This window comes from Synchytrium microbalum (assembly GCF_006535985.1).
Source record: "Synchytrium microbalum strain JEL517 chromosome Unknown SmJEL517_scf0004, whole genome shotgun sequence".
Classification (NCBI taxonomy): Eukaryota; Fungi; Chytridiomycota; class Chytridiomycetes; order Synchytriales; family Synchytriaceae; genus Synchytrium; species Synchytrium microbalum.
In genome coordinates, this window is record NW_022158353.1 from 271,151 (window position 1) to 293,753 (window position 22,603).

Genomic DNA, 22,603 nt, shown 5'->3' on the forward strand with positions numbered 1-22,603 from the left:
TGCTGCTGGAAGTACTAGTACTGCATCTGGCAATAATAATAACGTCGTTGTCCCAGCTGTTTTGGGCTCAGGTTTGGAATGCTTTTTGTTTTGGGTGGTTGCAATGTAACGTGGAATACTGACGGTATATTTTCATTCTAGTTGCTGGACTTGGCGTTCTTTTGGGTGTGCTTTTCACGTTTTTGAGACCAAGGCCGCCAACAACTGCTGATGCTCCATTAGTGTAAGGTTTATATTTTTCGTGTTTTGAGGTTTGGGAGGAGTGATTTATCCTTGACGGTTCTTTCTTTGTATTGTAGGGCCAACCCCTGATGCGTGATTTCTTAATGCCGTTTATGAGTCATTTAATAATGCTAGTGTATACCAGTCTTTCATAAAACCTCTAGTAGTCGAAATGAATGAGGTTTGGAGGACAGAACTGCGCGTTCGCTTGCCTCCTAGGTAATAATATTGAGTGTTAAGCTTCAGATCATTACATTTTAAGGAGCTTTCACGCCTCGGAGTAATGTTCAGTTGCTGGATGCATGTGTGTCTCCCTCAAACCAACACACCAACCACCACTTCAACCTGGACTTTCTTCTCTAGAAACCAAGCAAAAGGGGCCAGAGGAGAGCATCCCAGACCACTACAATGAGAGTATCAGCCCTATGCGGTGCCGCTTTAGCGGCTCTATTGACAGTCGTTGCTGCTGAACCTAGGGTTTTTGTTAATCTTGCAATCGCTACCCCAACTCCACAGGCGAGCTTGCCTCCAGGCTACTGTAAGTGTACAGATCTACTCAGATCAGTTTTCGAGCTTGGCTGCTTGGCATGAGAACTTTTTGTGCTGTGTTTTTCTCAAAACATCTGAAAAAGCTAACTTAAACAAAACTTCGCACTTACAACAACAGCTCCTAAAGCATCTCCAAAAGTAGCATCGCCTGGAGCTCATGCTACACCGAGTCCTGTTTTGGTCTCACCTGCTCCTTCTGCAGTCCTCGTTTCGCCACTGGTGGCATCTGGGATGGCTAGTGGAACACCATCGCCTGTAGGTCCCTCAGGAGTCGCATCTGGTGTTGCTTCTCCCACCGCTTCTAATATAGCCTCAGGCCTTGTTTCGCCAAGTAAGGTTTCACTCGAAAGATGACTCTTGAACAGTCCTAACGACTTTTGTGATTTAGCTTTCTCTATCGCACCATCAGGAGTTCCTAGCCCAACGGGTCCCAGCGCATTCGTCGCTGAATCTCCTGCTCCAACTGCCTTACTGAGTGCTGCACCAGCACGTAAGTCCCACGCACTCCTCATTTTTTATCCGAACCTTAACACTCCCAATACTCCTAGTCCCATCATCATCCCTCGAACCCAGCGGCATCGTCGTAATCCCATCAGGCGTCGTACCATCTGGCAACCAACCTTCTCCCAGTTTGCCACTCCCCGGAAATGGTGGTCTACCAGTGAACTCTCCTGGACCCAACGACACTCCTTCACCGGTTGTTGCATCCCCCGCTGTTGTTGCATCCCCCGGACCAAACGACACACCGTCACCTGTTGCTCCATCTCAATCTGGAGCGTCGCCACTTGTAACTCCAAGTGCTCTTCCAACGTTTGGAAATGAGAATGTCAATTCGACTGGGTCTGGTAATACTAATTGTGAGTGTCTTGTTGCGGGCCAGCAAAAAGATTTTAAGTTTATTGACTTTATTGCATTGTAGACACCGGTATCGCTATTGGCGCTGCTGTAGGATCTGTCGCTGTTGCAGGTAAGTCAACTCTTGGGAAAATTCACTTTGTGTATTCAATGATCAACACCTGTGCTTTTTAGCCGCCATTGGAGCCATTGGATATGGAATCTGTATGAATCTCCTCATTCTACCTAACTCGTTCTATACTTTGGATGCTCATTCACACGTGCTTTACTCTTCATATATAGGGACGATGGCTTACAGAAGAGTCCCAATCCATTACGTTAGCGAAACTGGACCTATGGGTGCAGCTGGAGGTGCTTACGGTCCTGGACCGGGCGGCCCGGGTGGTGTTTACGCTGCAACAGGCGGTAATTACGGTACTGGTCAAAGCAGTTATGCTACTGGAGCAACGTAAGTGCAGATGTTGACAGTTCACTATTTTCTGTTGATTTGATATCTGAAACGTTCGCCTTTTGTTTCAAGTGGTCAAGAGGGTGGCTATTACACGTAAGCAAACGACAAAAATCTGTAGTACGTTTGAGGGATGTTTGGTTCACTTAATCTGTTCATTTATTAGCAACGAGACTTCATACGCAACAACACCTGCTGAGAGAGCAGGCGCCTCGTCTTACTGAGATTAAAAAAATGTAAGGACGCACAACTCGCTCTCTCGCTGAACATCATACTGATCTACAGCTTTAATAGTTTCGGAATATCGTTTTGCTGTCGCATTGGCCCTATTAATTCACATACCGGAGCAAACTCCAATATTTTGAGAAATTTGGGTTGTTTGCTTTTGGTATTCATTTGTACGTTGATAGAAACAAAAACACCAGCCCCGACCTTATATTATTCACTTTTGTTATGGAATACACAATACAAAATCTTCACCAAAACACTCTTGCGTCAAGTTGGCCAAGTTATTGAAACGAGTGATGTCAGTGGCTCATTCGCAATGTATGTGTCGTTTCTGAAGGACTTTTTTGGCACGCAAGCTGATATATTGAACGAGGCAAACATGGCTGTTGCTCCAGAAATCTTGAGCAATCAAGAAATCAATAAGGTATTTCGTAGCTTTGGACTTACTTTGCGTTTGATCGATTGGGATCGTGAGCCTAACATGTGTGTTTTCATGGAAATAGATCATTACAGCGCCAGGTACTTGCATCGCTTGATTTAAGATGCCGAATGTCGTTTTACAAGTCTCAAAGTCATGCGATACTACTTTGTTCGCTCAGAAAATGATATGAAATTGGCACACAAGCTTGTCACGATTTTGGAATTTTGTAGTTGACGATTCTTTTACAAAACAATTACAGGATCACCATTGGAAACTCATTATGAAGTCACGCATCTGGGAATTCCGATGTTAACTTACAAACGTATGTTTCCCAATGTGAGAACCGTTTGGGAGCGAACAAAGGTATGAGTGTGCTTTGAGGAATGGAATTGTTGATCTTGGAAGGGCAGTGCTGAGATAGTTCCTTTGTGAATAGGCCTATGCCGATCGTACCTATCTGGTGTTTGAGGATGAGAGGTACACGTATGGACAAGTTCGTGAGAAGGTTCAAGGTATTTGTCGAATAGCTTTTGAAGGAGCCTATTGCTTGATTGTAGCTCTGATTGCTTTCAAAATAGCTCTAGCAAACTCTCTGTACAATGAATTTGGTGTACGGAAAGGGGATCGTGTCGCAGGTAATCGCAATGCAAGAGTTTGGTGTCATGAAATATCTACCAATATGATTCTAACTGCGATTCTCTTTTGAAAACTCCAGTTATCATGCGAAACTATCCAGAATGGATTATTACGTTCTGTACGCAGCCATGAATGTCTTTCATTGATTCCATGGGAAAGCTCACACACCATTTCCACCCCAGGGGCAACACAACTCCTCGGCGCTGTCTCCGTTCCCATAAATGCGTGGCTCACAACACCCGAGCTTGAATACTGTCTCTCCGACTCTGGCACCAAAGTCGCAATCATTGATGGTGAACGTGCTGAGAAGATCACACCATTCATAAACAGTCTGAGTGTAGCTGTTATTGTTACGAGGACGGACAAGTCATGGCCTGGAATGCTTGGTTTGGCTGACGTGTTGGCGAGAAATGCTGGTGCTAAAGGGTATGTGGATGTGGAGATTGGGCTGGATGATAATGCGACTATTCTATATACGTCGGGAACGACAGGAAAGCCTAAAGTAGGTTGTGATCGGAGTGGTGTATTTCTTTGTTCGCTGTTTCTGATGTCCCTTTTTTTAATATAGGGTGAGAGGTTACAGATGCAAACATCTTTTGTGACGTATTCCTAACAATTGTTACAATTCTCGGATTGTTTATGGACTAATAGGCGCACTAGGTACGCCAACCTTTTAACTATAGAAACCTTATACTGATTGACTCAGAACTCTCAACTCTTTATAGGATCACACCGCAACTTCCTAGTCAACGAAATGAACCGACAGGCTGCTGCAATCAGGGCAGCTTTAAGATCTGGAATGCCAGTACCTGTCCCGAATCCAAATGTGCAGTCTTGTACTCTGCTTTCGGGTAATATTCCATTTTTTTCTGGTTGAGTTCGGAGCAAGTATATTGAACTATCTCACACATTAGTTCCGCTATTTCACGCCACTGGACTGGTCTCCATTCTCCAAGAATGTACTGTGAACGGTGGGAAGTTGGTGCTGATGTACAAGTATGTTGAGTCTCTGATTTATTTCAGCTGGTTATTTTCTCTTTTTTTGACCCACATCTTAACATACAGATGGGACATTGAAAAGTCCCTTAAACTAATACAACGCGAGAAGGTTAATCGTGCTGGAGGTGTGCCAACTATGGTGCATCAGATATTGGATCATCCTGATCGTGACAAGTGCGTCTATTATCTTCTAGTTTCTCATGGTTGTTTTTTTCCATGGCGCTGACATGTTTTGCTGAAATAGTTATGATCTGAGCTCGTTACAAGGATTGTCATATGGTGGTGCACCACCAGGCGCTGATTTGGTTGCTCGTATTAAACGAAAGTATGGCTGCTCCATTCTAAAAGCTATTATCTGTCTTGATGTTGGGTATTTTTTCGCTAACAATTTTGAATCGTTTGAATAGGTGGCCAGCAGTAGGAGCTTCAAATGGATATGGGCTAACCGAAACGTCAGCTGGAATATCGTATGTCTCATTTGTAGTCTGCCACTTTCGCTCAGTCGAACCTCCACTCATTACAAAGATCCCTTTTTTGTTCAGAGCAAACACAGGACCAGACTACGTTCGCAAACCAGACTCTTGTGGTCCACCAAGCCCTGTCAACTTTGTGCGAATCGTTGATGTTACGACCGGCAAAGACTTACCATCTGGAGAAATTGGAGAATTGTGGATTCGAGGGCCTAATGTTGTTAAAGGTGAAAAAAAACCAACAGCAAGACAGCTTCTATGATTTTTGTGATCTGACCTAGTGTGCATCCATAGGGTATTGGAACAAGCCCGAAGCTACGAAAGAAGCGTTCTTGGAAGGACCGAATCTATCTTGGTTTAGATCAGGGGATTTAGCTGAAGTAGATAAGGATGGTTGGATTTATATTCGTGATAGGTTCGTTTCACATTCTTCTTCAGCGCTCCTTTTTTGGTTGCTCTCTAAAACATTAAAGTCGACTCTTTTTCGCAATAGGTTCAAGGACATGATCATCCGTGGTGGTATGTCAATTGTTGCTTTCATTATCAATAGTTGTCTGTTAAAACTCACTCGTATCAATTAATTAGGTGAAAACATTTACAGTGCCGTAAGACCACCTTTGTTTCCATCTTGTCGCAAATACATATTTACTCAACTTCTCACATCAGGAACTAGAAGACGCAGCATACAGTTTCGGCCCTGTCATAATAGACGCAGCCGCGTTCGGTATCCCGCATCCAGTACTAGGCGAAGAAGTCGCCATGGTCGTCACAGTATCACCATCCAAAGCTAGCGAGGTCTCAAAAAGTAATATTTTGAACCATATGAGAAAGAGACTCGCACCGTTCAAGATACCTGTGTATCTGGAGGTGAGAACTGAGATGCTGGAGAGGAATGCTAATGGGAAGATTATTAAGAAGGACTTGAAGGTTGAGGTGTCAAAGAGGTGGGAGGCGGAGAAGTTACAGCAGCAAGGCTCTGGTTTACAAGCCAAGCTTTGAGCTGTGCTAGAAGTGCAAAATATTATAGTTTAAACCACAAACGAGAATAGGAAACGAGAACGAGAATCGATTTTCTGAACACCATTCTTTCTTGCAATCAAACCAAAGCAACAACAATTTGCTGCTACTGACAAGTCAAACTTCCACCCGTCTTTTTGTAAAACTCGACTCAAATAATAGATATGCGATATGCAGACTTCAAAAGCCCAACCTTTCACCTCGAAACCAACACCCAATTTATACTGGTAAATGCCAAAAAGATGTATTTTCTTGCTTGAGCAAAACTTGCTTGAGCAAGGTCAAAAAAGCGAATATTCTTTGTTTTCTACAATTTCGTATATTTTTTCTTGTCTTGTACGTGTTGTTCTCTATTCGACGTCATCAAGAGAGCTCTTGCCCTTGGAAGCAGCGGTAGCAGGTTCCAATACTGGAAGATCTAATTTGAGATAGAGATTTAATTGTCGTTCAGAAATGGAATCCATTGTGATAAAATGGAGCGTTTTTTTGGCAATCGTACCATCTTCAAGATCTTCGCCACCTTTAGGTAGTTCATCATCATCTGAGTCGTCACCACCCATATCCTAATAGATGCAATGTATGTGAGCGTGTGGCGTTGATGTTTCATTGCCGAAAATGGGGTGCTGAAGTTCCACACTCAAACAAGGGCACGTCACAACATTAGCTAGTACACAGCTTTTAGCAGCAAATACGCACCATTCCACTCATGTCCATGCCTAAATTGTTTTCAAGGTTGGTTGTGTGAGTGACTGATATTTGTGGCAAATAGGCAGCAAGAACCAGTAACAGTCGACAGACACTAACCTCCCATTCCTGGCATTCCTCCCATCATTCCTCCCATTCCGCCCATACCTGGCATACCGCCCTAGACATAAACCAAGAGCAGTCAGATAAGGTATTTAATGTGTTTGAATCATTCATGAAAATCATCGTTCTCATCCACAACCACAATCACAGATTTAACAAGGACCACCATAAACTCTTTCAATCAAAATCCTCTGCGGGAAGTGCCTCAAACCATCGCAAACATCTTTGAACCTAGCTGTACGAACAACTCACCATTCCACCACCACCCATTCCCATATTCGAGAACTGTGAAAAGTCCATATCAAAAGGATTTCCACCTTCTCCACCAGCACCTCCTTCAGCCTCTTCATCATCCTCATCTCTCCATTTCGAGAAATCAGTCTTGATGTAGTGAGGGGTCTTGCCAGATTTCTTTAACAATCGAGGCCACCATTCAACGTCTTGCTCCTTTTTTGTTATGACGAATACGAGGCTGCGGGCTGTGATGTTGCGTTTCGATGTCTATGCAAAAAGGGTCAGCTTTTGGTTGGGCTTGTTTGCATTGTACATATGAATGCGTGGTCATCCGAAGTGCATCCGTCAGAATGCATACGTTACCTCTGGATCCACATCCTTGAAAAACTCCAAGTCGACCTTGTAACGCTGGTTGTGTGAGATTCCGTCAAAGTGGAGAGCTTCAGGAGTCAGTTTGATGTTTGGGTCTGTGACATCAGCGAGATTTATGGTGATGTAGATTTCGTTGGCTCGTTGCGCCCAGAGCACTTCTGGGAAGAGATCTGCGCTGCTGGCCATAATATAATAGATAGATGTATTGTTAGTTATGTCCTAGTTTTAATACAACAACTATGGCTCCTTTGAATTCGAGTTTTTTTGCGTCAAGAAAGAAGCTTGCAGAAGCTTTGTCATTCTAGTCCGCAGTGCATTGAGATGCATCGGACACTGAATATGCATGTAGTGCATCTAATGAACGTACCTGGACATCATTGCCTGTTCTTTCTTGGTTGGGAAGCTATTTTCTAGTTTTGAAAACTGTGGTTTTGGGATTTTTGGAAACGACGAGTGAATCGCAACAACACATGGTGGAAGAACATTAGTAAAGTAAAATTTTAATTTTGGATTTTGGAGATGCAATGACGCGAGAAAGATCATACACATCGCGTATGGTCATCATCACAAGCTGCACTGCAACAAAAAAAAACCTACTGTACTGCGGTCAAATTCAAATATAATATAATATATTACTGAGATGCATCCATAAACTCCCGCGTCAGCTGCAACAACGTAGCAACCTCATCCGGCTTTGCCGGTCCATGTGCCTGCCACCGTATTCGTCCAAACGTGTCTACAAGCTGCACCCATCCAAGATGTCGATTGGATATACCGATAGACTGCCGATCTACTGGTCCAAAATGTAGCATATAGTTGCCCTGTAAGTGATCGTATGATTAGCCAAAAAAAAAAGGGGAAACGAAAGAGGAATACGTTCGTACTCGTTCAGTCTTTGCTGTCTTCCACCGAATAAAGGGCACCACCATCCATTTAGCTGCTGTACCACGCACTGGGTTTTCTTCAATGTTTAGGAGAATGGTCTTGACGCGAGTGTCTTGAGCGAATTCTTTGCGGAATGGGTCGAGGTATGTGGTTATGTGTTTCTAAAGAATAAAAGGTGAGCGAAGAAAATCTTCAATCCGCAAGTGCGTTGCATGCAGTACCTCTGCCAGACCAGACATCATAAAGCACACAAGAGACAGTTTGCCGTCGAGTATAGTCTTGACGTTTGTAGGCTTGTTGTTTAGGTCAATGCCGTCCCAGTTTGGAAACAGTTTGGCGTCCTAATGGGTTTGGGTTCGTAAGCATACAGGGGAAAAAAGACTTGAAAGGAAAATGGTTGATACTATTGTCGGTATAGCAGTCTTGGAAGCCTCCCATAGCTTGTCTCCTTGACGAATCATTTCTATCAATTGCATGTGAGATCAATGTGCCTTCATAAGTCAACAAAGAGGACAAAGCAACCTTTAGTGTTTTCCCAGTATCCTTCTTTGAAAGCTTCTTCGTAGCTAGAGCCAAAAGGCGTTGGTCTGTGGTTGACATCCACAAAACGACACGACACTTACAGAGCTTCACGATCCCTCATATTATTCTTGGAATCCAGAAACTCTTCCATTTGTTTCTGGATCTTTGGCGAGATGCGACGACTTGTTTTGAGAATCCTAGTCGATTGGCTTGTATTAGCTTCTCGTTTTTTTACGTCTTGTTCCAACACGACATGACACGCACTCCTTCCGCTGCGACTCCTGCTCCAAGAGCTTCTTGTGCTCTTCATCAATTCTCTTTTCGAGCCTTTTCAGTAATCCATCACTAAGTTGTAAACTTGTTAGCTTCTGAAGCCACAACGAACAACGTCTCAGTCTATACTGATACCCCTTCTTCTCATCTAGTTGAGCGGCCACATCCAATTTAAGTTTCTCATCTAATCTGGCAGTGAGCTTTGCGACGCCTAGCTTTGGGAGTGGTTTGCTGGTTAGAGATGGAGGTAGTAATGGGAGTTTGTTGACTGGTGCTGGAGTTGGTGATGAATAGTGTCTGGCAGCATCGCGGAGAGCTATGTAGCGGGTTGATGAGTATAGGATTTGGTATGATTGGCTTCTCTTTATTGCCAACGACATTGTTGATGTTTTGATGCTTCGTGATGGTGAAGGATGCGAAACGAAGATGACGTCGCTACGTGATTTACCACGGTCAATATATTTTTATTGTTGATATCAATTGATGTACGGTATAATGAAGCGTAAAATTCGTGAATCTGTCATGTACTCTCCATCAAACATCAAACGAATTCAATCTATAACAATAGTAAACGAGAACGACAAGGATCAGATCGAGAAGTACATCATGGCAGCAGGTGCGGCACGTGAGAAGCGTTTCGAGGAACTGAACATGACTGATGAGGTTCGTCTGCATTGTTTACTCATGATCATTGACCGACATTTAACCATCATATGATCAAACATATAGGAACTGAAAAAGATCTCGACATCCTTCCAAGATGAGGAATTCCGTAAACTGTTTTCGGACTATGTTAACGAGTTGTCTGATCCAAAGAATCGAGAAGTACGATACATCAATGCATTGTTGGATGCACCATTACACGCTTTGGATCTAACACCATAATCTTATACAGCTATACGAACGAGAAATTGCACAACTAGAAGCCGAACAAGGCAACAAGGTCCGTTTCGTAAAACCAACTGAAGGGCACGTCCTAAAAACGAAATTCCAAAAACCACCATCAAACATGGCCAACATTGATAAAGTGTTTATAAACATGTGCACGTCCCCGGAAATCAGTAAAGCCAAGGCAAAGACAAAGTCGGTTAATGGCAAGAAGGGACAGAGTTGGAGTATACCGTATAGCCTGTCGAGTCCGAGGGAGGATGTTGATCATGGTATGATTGATGAAGGTTTGGAGCTGCTCTGTTCTTTGGTGTCTAACATGTAGTCTTTTGATAGCTAACGCGCCGTGTCTGGTATACGACTTTGTGATGCACCCTGACACGTATCGAATGGGTCGCAACAACCCGGCCTTTGACAAGATGTTGGTTGATACTGCATTAGAGGGAATAGAAACCAAGTTTGATGTCAAGTTTGATAAAAGCATGTGTCTTCTTCTTATTTCCGATATTCCTTTTTTTACCCCTCTAACATATCCCAAAACACCACACAGAAATAAAAACCCCAAAAATGAAATACAAGGGCGTGCCAACCGCAACCGTCATTCGTGAAACTGATCCAAGTCTCAAAGCTACTGCTGGCGAGACTAGTCTGGATTATATCAAGAATATGGCACAGGAACAACAAAAGCAGGCTGTCATTCCTACTGAGAAGTCAACAAGCTCGCTTATTCAGGAACTGGATGAGCCGCATGTTGCATCGGCCAAACCAGTGGTGGTGGAGACGCCAAAGTATGAGATACTCCATCGTGGGTCCATTGATTACTCGAAATTCACGAATGAGAGGGAGAGACGTGATGGGGCTAGGCCAGAGTCGCTTGTGGTGCGGATAGAGTTGCCTCGTGTGGTAAGTGTTGCATTTTGCTCTGTTCAAGAATATGTCCACCCCTTGACAACGTGGTTTTTTTTCTCTCGCTCGCGATCTCATTTATTGATACTTCACATAGGTGTCTGGATCAGAACTGAACGTAGACACGAACGAAACCACATTTGACTTAAGCGTACCTCAGAAGTACTTGCTGCATATAGCACTACCGTTCCCTGTGGATCATGAACGCGGACAGGCCAAGTTTGACAAGAGTCATCGTAGGCTCACTGTTACGTTGCCTGTGCTCCCACCGCCGCTTATATCCGTTGCTGCCGAGGTAAGTGTCATAAATGAGATACCAATTTCTTGGATCTCGTAGCTTAGTATGTATATATCTTTTTTAGCAAACGACGATACCAATCCCAGAAATCGTAAATCTGGATGATGCTGTAAAAGAAAATACAGGAGAAGAGCTTCCTGCTACGGAATTCGAAACTGAATCCACACCACTAATCCAACAAATCACGAAACCACGGCTCCCTGCCATAAAGCTCGACCAAGACGAAACATCAGTTTCGATCATCATGCCAGTCGTCGACTTGGACGAATCGACTATATCTATGAACTTTCTGCCTCTACAAGTAAGAAACTCCCCCCAACACCGTATTGAACACCAATGCTCACATTTATAAACAGGTCTCTGTGGCGTTTAGCACGAAAGACGGTACATCATACGCCTTACTAGCTAAAGTCCCATCTAGTATACTTCCAAAGGGATGTAATCTAAATATTGACGGAGATCAAGTTGTCGTGCATTGTCAGAAATGGGCAAGAGAGTTGTGGGAGAGTGTGGATGTGGTTGATGTGGATGGCGGTGTCAGTGTTGTGCGGTTTGAGAGTCTGAAGAGCGTGAATGTGTCTGCTGCTGCTAGCGTAAAGAGCGAGCCGGCTGTGGCTGCCACGCCAGTGGAGAAAGTGGTATGTGAGAGGTGTATGGGCTCGTTTTTGGCAGCTTGACTAAAGGTTTCAATCTTATCTAGGAGACACCAAAAGTACCTGAGAAGCCTGCTACTGTAGAAAAGAAACCGATAGTGATTCCTACATTACTTAATTCGCATGTTTTTGATCTGGATTTGTAAAACGCAACGCCAGTACTTTATTAAAGCTGCATTCATACACGGAGAGACTGGCCTGTTTGAACCTTTCAAGCACATTTGCTGATGTTTCTCTACCACCTTTATGTAACTCGTTGTATTCGAAAGGCTTTTGGAATGCAAGTCTTAGCTGCGTTTGATACTTTTGCATGTCGTCAGCTTGCTAAACAAACCATGCTTCTAGCAAATTGGACAATTTCAATCGAGGGACACGATGTTTCTGATGAGCAAATATGATCACGGAGGTGCTCGGTATAGTATACTTTGAACGATTGAGTCTCGATGCGGCTCTGACTTCTTGTGGGCTGTCTGTGGTTAAAGAAAAGTGCTGTGAGTATCAGATCGCAGTAGAAAACCAGAGAACTGTAGTGCAGAAAAATTTGAGACTTACCGAGTAGCAGCACAATCCACGAGAAAGAGGCTCCATCCAGTTGGAAGGGATAATCCTGAGTCCTTGTAGTCCTGATTCTGAGAGTCCCGAGTGGTCTATTATTGGTGTACAAGTCAGTCCACGACAAATTGTTCCAAGGGGAATTGGATGCATTTGTTACAACCAGTACCTGGAGGGCCCTCGAGGCCAGATCAAACCAGTCCAGAGATGAATGGATGTACTAGGAGGGCATTAGGCACCTCTGATATAGGCCAACAGGTCCGACAACAATGTCAAAATGTTAAAAGCGGCAATTTACTTCATTTTCGAAACCTGCAAGTACATACCGTTCCAGAGCAGTATTTCACATCATATCACACTGATACGAGGTGTGTAGACGCAGTGTGATTCCTTCCTGCTCACTTTTCACGAGAATCTTTGGTGGGAAGGATGTTGCGAGTGTTGCGAACAACCAGATTGAGAAAAATATTCAAAGCAAGGAAAAGTGTGTATTGGAGAGTCAGAAAAGGACCTAAAGCGTGGACGCTACATAGATGCATCCATAGCCGGTCACCCAGAGCAACAGAGAGCGTGTTTCTCAGAGTTTGTCGCGGTACAAGACTTGGAACTAGATCCAAACACTGGCCTCCAAGGTTTTATGGACATGAGCGAGTAAGAAATCTGAGGATCATGATGCTTCTTCTCCATTTGTCTTACTTACATCTGAATACGTTACGCTCCGTGGGTAGATCAGGTAGATCACATTTGTTCTCAAACTGTTTTCAGCACCTTTATCACTGAAGATCCGTGGCATGGACGTGCTTTCCGACGCTTTTCAGCAATTTTAGCTCCAGAGAATCGGTCTGATGCTATGCCAGTCTTGCTCTGTTGGGTTACTGCAAAGGTCTGACTCTCTTGATTTGAAGTTTCTTGAGGGATTGCACACCTTGGACCTGAGAAGTTGGGATATCAAGCACACAGCAGGAAGACAGAGTAATTCTCTATACAATATACGCTAGCAATCACCAGTATTTCATATGTTTGTACTGTGTTTCCATTTGGCTTTGGGGACGGCCAACATCCAAATCAGCAACCAGCCACAGTCAACTTTTCTGCAAAAACAATTTCAAGACTAGCAGAGATTATGATTGAGCTTCGAGGATGAAGACGCCATTTATATATTTCCTACTTGCTCTTGTCTGCAATTCTGTTTCCGCTCAAGGTGGTAGTCAAATCGCAGCAGCTGCCACTACGAGTGTGACCCAATATGGAGTCCAGGTATCGATAAAATCGAACGGTTACGGTTAAAATCATCGTAACTTTGAGCTAACGCTTTATACGCGTAGGTCTGTGTTGACAACTCCCTCACATTTTGTAAGTGGGCACCGTTTTCTTGTTAGCTGAGTTGGAAATTTGGAGATGCACAATGTCACCACGACGAACCGTTTGGAGGCGATTGTAAAGACTGCATCCGTGACTTATATTCTGTCTATTTAGGCGTTACTGGTGTAATCGATACCACAAATCAGTACATAACGTGGACGTTGGAATCAGCGTATAATGGTTGGATTGGTTTCGGGCTGGGACCGTCTATGAATGGAGCAATTACATGTACGTGAAGCGTTCAAGCTCTCCCATGGTATTTCGATCACTGTTTCTCATATGTTCGCACCACTTTCGCTCAGACGTGATATGGCCAAACTCTAAAGGATCATACACCATCAGTCAACGATGGTGTACATCTGAAATCGTGCCTATCTTAAGTGGAGCTCAAGATGAAGCGGTCGTAGTAACGCTCGTCAAGCCAAAAACGAGTGGAGCGAACTTGGCCGTGTCGATACGGAGGCCATTAACGACTTCGACTTCTACAATATCAGTTAGCAATGCGATGAACTATGTATGGGCTGTGGGGAAGGGGCAAGCTTCTATTCCAGGTGAAGTAGCCAATGTTTTTGTTTGACACGATAACACGCTTGTCTAACCAATTTATATCTACAATTAGATTCGATATTCTCGTCATTCCCAGCACACGATTTCTATGGACAGTTCTCAGTGCTCTTTAGCGGATCAGTGGGAACAAGCGTATTAGTGGGAAGTGGAGCACAAGGGCTGTCATACCCTCAACCATCAGTACCGTCAATATCAAGTGGAACGTCAAGCTATTGTGTCGATGCAATAGGCACATATTGTATAACAGTGACTCCATCGTCTGGAGGCTTCACAATAACATTAGAATCATCGCAGTCTGGATGGCTGGCTGTAGGTCTTGGATCCAAGACAATGGCAGGAGCCAACATGTATGTCGCATGGAAGAAATCCGACGGCTCTTACGCCTTATCTTCCAGACATACACAGTATCATGATGCACCAACAGTCGATACCACCCAAGATGGTAAAATTGTAGCGCTGGCCGTGACGCCTAAATCAACCAGCCAAATGGCTGTATCGTTTTGGAGATCTGCTACACCTAGTGGTCTTCCAGCCATAACGAATAACATAATGGATTTCATATGGGCAGTGTCGTCTACGACACCGACAAATCTAAATGATCCAGCATCAACATTCAGTAGCCACAACGCTTTTGGAGCCTTTGAGGCCAATTTGTTTAGTATCCCGACGCCCGTGTCTGGTACAGTGGCAACTCCTACTGCTGTTGCCAATAAAAACTCAACCAGTGATCCAGTCGCAACAAATCCTGCAATTGTAGGAACCAATTGTGTAGATCTGGTGAATTCGTTTTGTATATCGACCAGCATACAGGGAGACACTGTTACATTCACCATAACCACTATTTCGATGGGATGGGTCGCACTGGGTATGAGTACTTTTCAACGTCGCTGTTTTTAGTTTCTGACCACACTTCTTGCATCAGGCATGGGCGCTCAAATGAATACCGCATACATGTATATTCTCTGGAACAGCGCCGGTGCCGCTGTCATATCCGAGCGAACCACACAAGGACACGGTGCTCCAACTCCAACAACACTACAATCAGCCACATTGACAATAACGAATGTGACGAGTAAAGTAGCTACATCGACCCAAACATACGCATTCAGCCGCCCATTAGGCGATATTCCATATAACGGAAAGACAAATACTGTGAATGCAAATGGAACCTCTAGTTTTATCTGGGCTGTTGGGTCTGATATACCTTCGAGTCCAAGTGCCAGTTTACAACAGCATACAAGCTATGGAGGCTTCCAGTTGGATGTATCGCAGAAATCGAATCTCGGGCTCGCAAATACTGATTTTTCGACTGACAAGTATTTGTGGATTAAGTGAGTGTGACATTCGAATATGCCCAAAAAACTCGCTCGACCCTCTGGTATTCTAACCGAAACGCTTCACGTAGAGTCCACGCCCTTCTAATGAGCGCCGCATGGCTCGCTGCTCCTGTAGCGGCAGTTTTCGTTGCCCGATTCTGTAAGCAGTTAATGGGAGCATGGTGGTTTAGAATCCATTTCGCAGTGCTATTCTGCGTTACGGGATTGGGAACTCTATTAGGAGTCGTAACTGTATATCTTATAACAGCAGGCCCACACTTCCAAGGCACTCATCGGATGATGGGTGTTTCGTTGGCTTCTGTTATGGTATTACAGATTGGACTGGGCATCATGGCAGATAAATTATATCTAGTGAAACGACTATCAACACCAGTATTCCCAGACCGTATTCATCATTATATAGGACGGATTTGTGTGCTGATGGGGCCAGTCACCGCTCACTTTGGTCTGAATTTATATAGTCAGTTATACGGAGAGCCCGTAATGATATACATTATCGCAATGTGGAGCTGGGTAGGATTATGTCTCCTCGTTTTTGTCTTTGCTGAATGGAGACGCCGAGCGGGTGATCATGACGCAGGAGTAGGGTACCTTAAACGCCAACTGAGTCGCATGTCAACCGTAACAACAAACTATACAGCATCGACAACAGGAACACGTAAACAGTATCGAGATGCAGAGGTACACCAATATACACCACAGTATAATGAAAAGAAGGGATTCTCAAGGCCGGATATGCGGCAAGTGTATGCTGCTGAACCGTATGGAGTGGATCCCAGCACGTATCACGTGGATGAGAAGGATGATGATTATTATCTGTTTGGTGGGAGTGGAGAGGCGTATGCTATGCTGCCGCAGCAAGTAGCACCACCGCCGTCTGTGTATCCCGGGTATCCACCAACGTGGCCTACACAACCTTTAACGACGTATGAGGAATCGTTGCTCGCCATGTCAGATAAATCAATGCAGAGCTTCGCATCGTATAGACCGCCGATACCCGTATATGGCCCACCACGTAGACCTCCACCGCCAGCATATATCGCACCACCAATACCTACAACAACATACGTCGGACCGCCAACACCAATAATACATGGTAATACTCGTGTCCCAACACTCCCACGGTCAGCAGTAACTGACGCCTCATATACATCACTGCAAAGTAATCTCGTACAGCATTTATTGGCTTCTTTGGATGAATCTGCAACTGTTGCATCGAGTAACCGTGTACGTCGTGTTGATCATAACGTGCCGGTAACTGCACCACGTAATCCAGCGAGACTGAATAATGAATTGTATGGAAGATCTGTAATTACTGCACCTCGTAATCTTTAAGTATTGTGACATTCTTAAATTCTTGAATAATAATCTAGTTTCTTGGTCTAATAAGGATACCGCAAGATCTAGTTTGACCTTTTTGGTGCGCCTCTTTGCTATTTTCGATGTTTGAAATAGGGCAGTGGTCTGCCATAGTGGTATAACTCGAGTGCCAAAGGGCTTTTGTGACAGCTGATGTGGTTGGCATGTTTGCAAAAAAACAGCAGCAGTCACTTCTATGCGATCGCCCATTTTTAAATCATTTAAGTGATAATGATAATACTTTAAGAGCATCTACGGTATTGCGGTTCCATTTTATTCGCTAATGCTAATTTGGACTCTGAAACGTATCCACCTTGGATTTTGTCGAAAACATGCGTCGACGCGTAATATTCCCTAAGCTTCCTAGCATCTAATTAACTTGCGGACTTAATAGCCAGCGTACCTTGGTTCCTGAACTTCCCACGTCAGCAATAAACCAAAGTAAGGCTGTGTGTCTGGCTTTTTTTCCTTGACAACGCTCCTGAAAAAACCTGAACTGTAAAAAGGGACTTCCGCCTGCCAAAACCCAGCTAGCTAACAGAATTCTGGAACCAAAGCAATCCGCAGCAACAGCTCAACTCTATTCCTTCTTTTTTTTCCACACTGGACAATAATCGCTCGCACACTGCGAGACTCCTCGTCCATATGTCGTCAACTGATTTGAATGGTGTCGAGACATCGAGAACTTCAGCTGGATCAGGGAGACAGTCTTCTGGGTCGCTGCAGAGGAGAACTGTGAATCCAGCTTCGGACGTCCAGGATGGTAAAGCTCTGGAGGAAAACGGCATCGCTGGCAGTCCAACGACCCACACATCTGAGAAACCCGAGAAACCAACTACTGCTGCCTCGCTGAGGAATCTAGTGACGACTAATTGGTATGCAGGCCATTTTATTGAAGGATCTTGCGATAGTTTTGCGATCCGGTCTCCCATCTGGGCACTTGGTGCGCATGTTTCGTAGTAGTAGCTAACCATCTTTACGCACATACAGGTATTTCAACATCTTCCTCATATTCGTGCCTATCGGCATAGCACTCGGCGCTATAAACAAGACTGGAGATGTGTCCATGTAAGCCACAGAAGAATTTTCTCCTATGGTTTTGGGAATGCTGACCAACCAACGTTTTGACACTTTAGATTTATTATCAACTTTTTGGCTATTATACCGTTAGCAAAAGTGCTGAATTTTGCGACAGAAGAGTTGGCTGTTGCTTTGGGACCAACTGTGAGTGTCGTTGTCAGGCAGAGGGTTTGTAAAAACCGAAACCTAAAACGCATGCAATGATAGATCGGGGGCTTATTAAATGTTACTTTGGGTAACGCTGTAGAGTTAATAGTGGTAGGTTGGCGTTCGTGTCTGTTCCTCGACCGTTTGGGGTACTGCCAAGGCTTGTATCTAAGGCAAATTTTTGGACCGGCCGCTTGTAGGGTATCATTGCTTTGAAAGAGGGCCTTGTTACAGTCGTGCAGGCTTCCGTATTGGGATCCATTCTCTCCAACCTGCTTTTCGTTTTGGGGTGAGTTTTGAAAACAAAGAAAGGTACACCCGTGGATTGCACACTTACGGTTTGCCCCCGCTTTATAGCTTTTGCTTTCTCTGTGGAGGGATATATCACAAAGAGCAGCAATTTTCAATAGGAGCTGCCAACACATCCGCGTCTCTATTGTCTCTGACTGTTTTGTCGTTTTTGTTACCCGGTGCTTTTCATGCTCAGCTAGACGCATTGAACAAGACCGATCTATCTGAAATAACATCGTTATCACGGGCGGTTGCCATTCTGCTGCTCGTTGTGTACGGCTTGTATATCTTGTTCCAGTTTAGGACGCATGCATATCTTGTAAGTCTGGTGTTCAACACTTCTTTTACATCCGAACGCGAAAGCTGACCTCTATTCTCTCGATAATCTTTAGTTCAAACCAGTCGTTGACGAAGAAGAGGAATACAACACTCTCACACTCCCAATTGCATTCATGGCACTGATTGGGGCTACCATTTTGATTGGAGTGTGTGCAGAGTTTCTGGTGTCGTCGATTCAGGTACGAGGCAGTTGGTGTGGAGGCTGATTGCTTTGGTAGCTGACATGATTCCCGTTGTGTGTAGGGATTGGCCACAGCATGGAATTTGGTAAATATTCGGTCCTTGAGTCATCAGTGCCTTTTGGTCCATTGTGAGGCTTACACACTCTCTCTTCTCACAGACGGAAACCTTTATTGGTTTGATCATACTGCCAATTGTAGGCAATGCCGCAGAACATGTTACAGCTGTAACAGTAGCCATGAAGAACAAGATGGATCTCGCTCTGAGCGTAGCGCTTGGATCGTCATTGCAGATTGCAATCCTCGTGACTCCGATCTTTGTGCTTATAGGCTGGGCTCTAGGTTTGTTAATTGAAATCGTCAAGAAACACAAAACATCATTTTCTAAACTCCTTTATCGATATAGGAGTGAATCTTACACTAGACTTCCCTATATTCCAGACAGCAGTAGTATTCGTGACAGTGTTTATTGTGACGCAGTTAGTAAATGACGGAAAGAGTAACTGGCTTGAAGGTGTCTTGCTGCTGGTTGCCTACCTCATTATAGCAGTGTCATTCTTTTACATACCGGCTTGAGGAGTTATTGAAATATAATGTAGCTTATCTGTCTCGTATGTAATATCTAATATCTCTGCCCGCTTGGAGTTCAAAAACAGTTTAGTAGATCCTGCACAAATTCACATCGAGTCCCCTACAGAAAGAGTGACGATAGATTTTATATTATGGCGTTCGTGAATGACTGTTCAGGATACGCGAAACGTCCGCGTCAGTTTGCCAAAGGAATATTGGTAAACCTTGTGATTATAACCAAACACCACGATGGCGAAGAAGAGTAAGAAAGACAAGAAAAAGAAGCGAGATCGTCGTTCGTCTGATGACTCTGACGTATCTGATGAATGGGTCGAGAAGCCTGCGGCAGGCAGTGAACAAAATGTCACGAATAATGATGGACCTGCAGCAACCAAACTAGTACGAGAAGACTGGCTATTGAAACCACCAGGACGAAATCCATTCGAAATCACTACCAAGGATGTAGAAGAGACCAAGCCTGCTGCTCCCAAAGAGGTAATAGGAGACATCAAAACATTTTGAAGTATGTGATTTTACGTGAATTCAACAAGTAGCTAACGAGCTTTTGCTAGCCATCGTATGCCTCCAAGATGGAGCTAAACCCATTCTTCGCTAACGACGGTTCTGGCTTGCCACCACAAGAAGACGATTCTCTGCCAGCTTCCAAAAAGAGGAAGTTCGAGTATGGAGACTCTGGATCTAGTTGGAGGATGATGAAACTGGACAAGGTGTCCAAGATTGCTGAGGACGAGAAGAGGAGGGTTGAGGAGGTTGCGCTGGAACGTTATGGGGTATGTCTGAGCACAACCAAAAAATGTGGATAAGTACCCATGTCACTCTCCTGACGCTGACCATCTCTGATCTATATCTAGTCATTGGACGAATACGAAGACGCGCTGGCTGAACGCTCGTATCTCAACGAGCAACGTCGAGGTCGCTCCCGAAGCGACGAATGGAGACAGCCACGAACGACATTTGCCTTTGGTAGTGGGAATGGAGAGAGGTTCAAGAGGCCATCTGACGATAGGGTCATGTCGCCTCCTGATACTTGGGGTCGAGGACGCAGTTTCCAGAGTCCTAGTGATGGTGATTCTGTTGTTGATGGTGAGAAACGAGTTGCGTGTATAACATTACACTAGCCTTTTTAATCTTTTTTTTCTCTCTCGCAGTGGAAGAATCATCAGACCGCCGCCGCCGAAGCACAGCACCCACGCCCGACGAACGAGACATGAAACGTGGCCGAGATTTCACCCATACACCTATAATACCAATCCTATCCTTATCTCGATCTTCATCTACGACTCCAACCATCCCTGCTGCTCATACTGGCGGCTCTTCAGAACGCACGCTATCGATCAACGAACTTAACAGCATGCATTCCAAAGTGCTGAAGGCTAAATTGGCTGGATTGAAACAGGCTGAAGTGGAAGCCATGGAAGAAGAATATCAGCGTCAAAAGGATCGGTTTGAGACTTCTCAGCTGCAGAGCAGTGAGGATATTGTTATACCGAATATTGATTCGAGGGGGAGGTTGCAGGATACGGGTGTTGCTGCGGTGCCGTTGCCAGCTGGTGTTCGTAGGAAGAAGGAGAAGGTGAGATGCCAATGAAATATTGAATATGTGAATTGAAAACGTGATTTCCGCAAAAAATGGCACGAAAAATTATGGATAGTTGAAACATTGTTCGTTTTAGGTCGTAACACATGATGAGACTGGGCAAAGAATCCGATACTTTGCTGATGACGATCGATCAGAATTAGCTGATATGGTGCTCAAGGAAAGGATGGCTGGGAAATCATATGATGAGAGTATGGCTGAGAGAATCGCCGGTGACTCGGCCTTCAAGGACGATTTGGAGTATATGGATGAGAGTCTTGATAATATGCCAAAAAGAAGTGAGCCTAATGATGCAAAGAAGAGGAGTATGGCTATCAACGGTGAGCATTAACAAGGATTCGCAGTGCGGTTTTTTTTCTCATGGAGTTTTGTCCTCTAGAGTATCAAAAGACACAATCAGCACACGATAAATGCTGGTACTGCATGCAGGAAGGTCAAACTCCCAAAGTGCCTGTCTTAGCGGTCGCAACCAAGACTTATTTGGCACTACCTTCTACGATACAAATGACGCCTGGACATTGTCTTATTGTGCCTACGCAGCATACATTGACTAGTTTGGAATGTGAAGATGATGTTTGGGATGAAATACGAGTAAGTTATGTTGCGTGCCATACATTCATTCAACCTGTAACATCCTTGCTTGCTGTAGAATTTCATGAAGTGTCTTATACAAATGTTTGCTAAAGAAAACAAGTCGGCTATATTCATGGAACAGGTTGTCAATTTGAAGTGGCAAAGACACACTGTCATTGAATGTATACCTATTGATGCTGACTCGTTTGAGGATGCACCCCAGTTCTTTAAGGTAAAGCCAAAAAGAGACTTCGAGTAAAGTACAGTAAGAGCTGGTTGGTCAACACTCGCCACCGCATATACATACATATGTAACACTCACACCACCTTCTGTATCTACAGGAAGCAATAAACAGCTCTGACGAAGAATGGAGCCAACACACCAAACTAATCGACACATCCAAATACGGCTTCCGGAAATCCATGGTCAAGAATCTCCCATATTTCCACGTATGGCTCGACCCAAACAAGGGCTACGGCCACGTTATCGAAAACGATAAAGAATGGCCTGAATACTTTGGCAAATCAGTGCTGGCATCAATGATGGATTTGCCACCTGATAAATGGAGGAAGCCTAGGAGGATGAATCGGGATGAGGTGCCGGAGATTGTCAAGAGGTTTGAAGATCAGTGGAAACCGTTTGATTGGACGGCCATGTTGCGTGATGAGTGAGAGGGCAGGGTAATGTTATTTTGTTGCATGAGTCGACGGATTGATGTATTTTTTCTTCTTTTGTACAAAGTGAAAATAGCACTTGTAGAGGATTGAGAGGATTGAGTGTGGGTGTGGTTCCGTTGGTTTGTATGAACAGGTTTGAGTGTTTGAAGTGGTGTGAGAAGAAGCAAAAAACAAGCCCATACAAAGGAGAGAAGACGTAGTGTTTGTCACGGGAATGGCATCTACTGCATTCAACGACAATTGAAACTCATGTTGCTTTACGGTTAGA

The 22,603-nt window shown here is 44.3% G+C and overlaps 6 protein-coding genes across 6 annotated transcripts; 4 read left to right on the forward strand and 2 right to left on the reverse strand.

The window, feature by feature from the left end:
* Window positions 1-2,681: 2,681 nt before the first annotated feature.
* SmJEL517_g01187 (uncharacterized protein) lies at window positions 2,682-5,827 on the forward strand (the record flags this gene model as incomplete). The annotated part of the gene is made up of 18 exons (XM_031167115.1): window positions 2,682-2,726; window positions 2,806-2,821; window positions 2,983-3,086; window positions 3,160-3,235; window positions 3,302-3,358; window positions 3,439-3,477; window positions 3,542-3,865; window positions 4,011-4,019; window positions 4,085-4,210; window positions 4,274-4,355; window positions 4,425-4,532; window positions 4,603-4,683; window positions 4,766-4,825; window positions 4,901-5,055; window positions 5,123-5,243; window positions 5,322-5,347; window positions 5,414-5,433; window positions 5,495-5,827. The coding sequence occupies 18 exons, from the start codon at window positions 2,682-2,684 to the stop codon at window positions 5,825-5,827; spliced, it is 1,782 nt and encodes a 593-aa protein (XP_031026732.1).
* Window positions 5,828-6,195: 368 nt separating this feature from the next.
* SmJEL517_g01188 (uncharacterized protein) lies at window positions 6,196-7,444 on the reverse strand (the record flags this gene model as incomplete). The annotated part of the gene is made up of 6 exons (XM_031167116.1): window positions 6,196-6,263; window positions 6,345-6,408; window positions 6,542-6,561; window positions 6,650-6,710; window positions 6,905-7,153; window positions 7,250-7,444. The coding sequence occupies 6 exons, from the start codon at window positions 7,442-7,444 to the stop codon at window positions 6,196-6,198; spliced, it is 657 nt and encodes a 218-aa protein (XP_031026738.1).
* Window positions 7,445-7,890: 446 nt separating this feature from the next.
* SmJEL517_g01189 (uncharacterized protein) lies at window positions 7,891-9,318 on the reverse strand (the record flags this gene model as incomplete). The annotated part of the gene is made up of 8 exons (XM_031167117.1): window positions 7,891-8,079; window positions 8,143-8,304; window positions 8,365-8,484; window positions 8,548-8,606; window positions 8,666-8,709; window positions 8,767-8,862; window positions 8,930-9,010; window positions 9,068-9,318. 8 exons carry the CDS (start codon window positions 9,316-9,318, stop codon window positions 7,891-7,893), a joined length of 1,002 nt encoding a protein of 333 aa, XP_031026737.1.
* Window positions 9,319-9,433: 115 nt separating this feature from the next.
* SmJEL517_g01190 (uncharacterized protein) lies at window positions 9,434-11,829 on the forward strand (the record flags this gene model as incomplete). Its single annotated transcript, XM_031167118.1, has 9 exons — window positions 9,434-9,601; window positions 9,668-9,763; window positions 9,834-10,098; window positions 10,163-10,290; window positions 10,406-10,729; window positions 10,830-11,027; window positions 11,095-11,331; window positions 11,387-11,668; window positions 11,731-11,829. 9 exons carry the CDS (start codon window positions 9,434-9,436, stop codon window positions 11,827-11,829), a joined length of 1,797 nt encoding a protein of 598 aa, XP_031026888.1.
* Window positions 11,830-17,505: 5,676 nt separating this feature from the next.
* On the forward strand, window positions 17,506-19,472 carry SmJEL517_g01191 (uncharacterized protein; the record flags this gene model as incomplete). Its single annotated transcript, XM_031167119.1, has 10 exons — window positions 17,506-17,735; window positions 17,851-17,928; window positions 17,997-18,084; window positions 18,148-18,198; window positions 18,288-18,376; window positions 18,445-18,697; window positions 18,771-18,896; window positions 18,961-18,984; window positions 19,058-19,238; window positions 19,303-19,472. The coding sequence occupies 10 exons, from the start codon at window positions 17,506-17,508 to the stop codon at window positions 19,470-19,472; spliced, it is 1,290 nt and encodes a 429-aa protein (XP_031026889.1).
* Window positions 19,473-19,715: 243 nt separating this feature from the next.
* Window positions 19,716-22,329, forward strand: SmJEL517_g01192 (uncharacterized protein; the record flags this gene model as incomplete). The annotated part of the gene is made up of 8 exons (XM_031167120.1): window positions 19,716-19,961; window positions 20,039-20,257; window positions 20,339-20,570; window positions 20,636-21,060; window positions 21,161-21,404; window positions 21,464-21,675; window positions 21,734-21,889; window positions 22,000-22,329. 8 exons carry the CDS (start codon window positions 19,716-19,718, stop codon window positions 22,327-22,329), a joined length of 2,064 nt encoding a protein of 687 aa, XP_031026886.1.
* Between the last annotated feature and the right edge of the window lie 274 nt (window positions 22,330-22,603).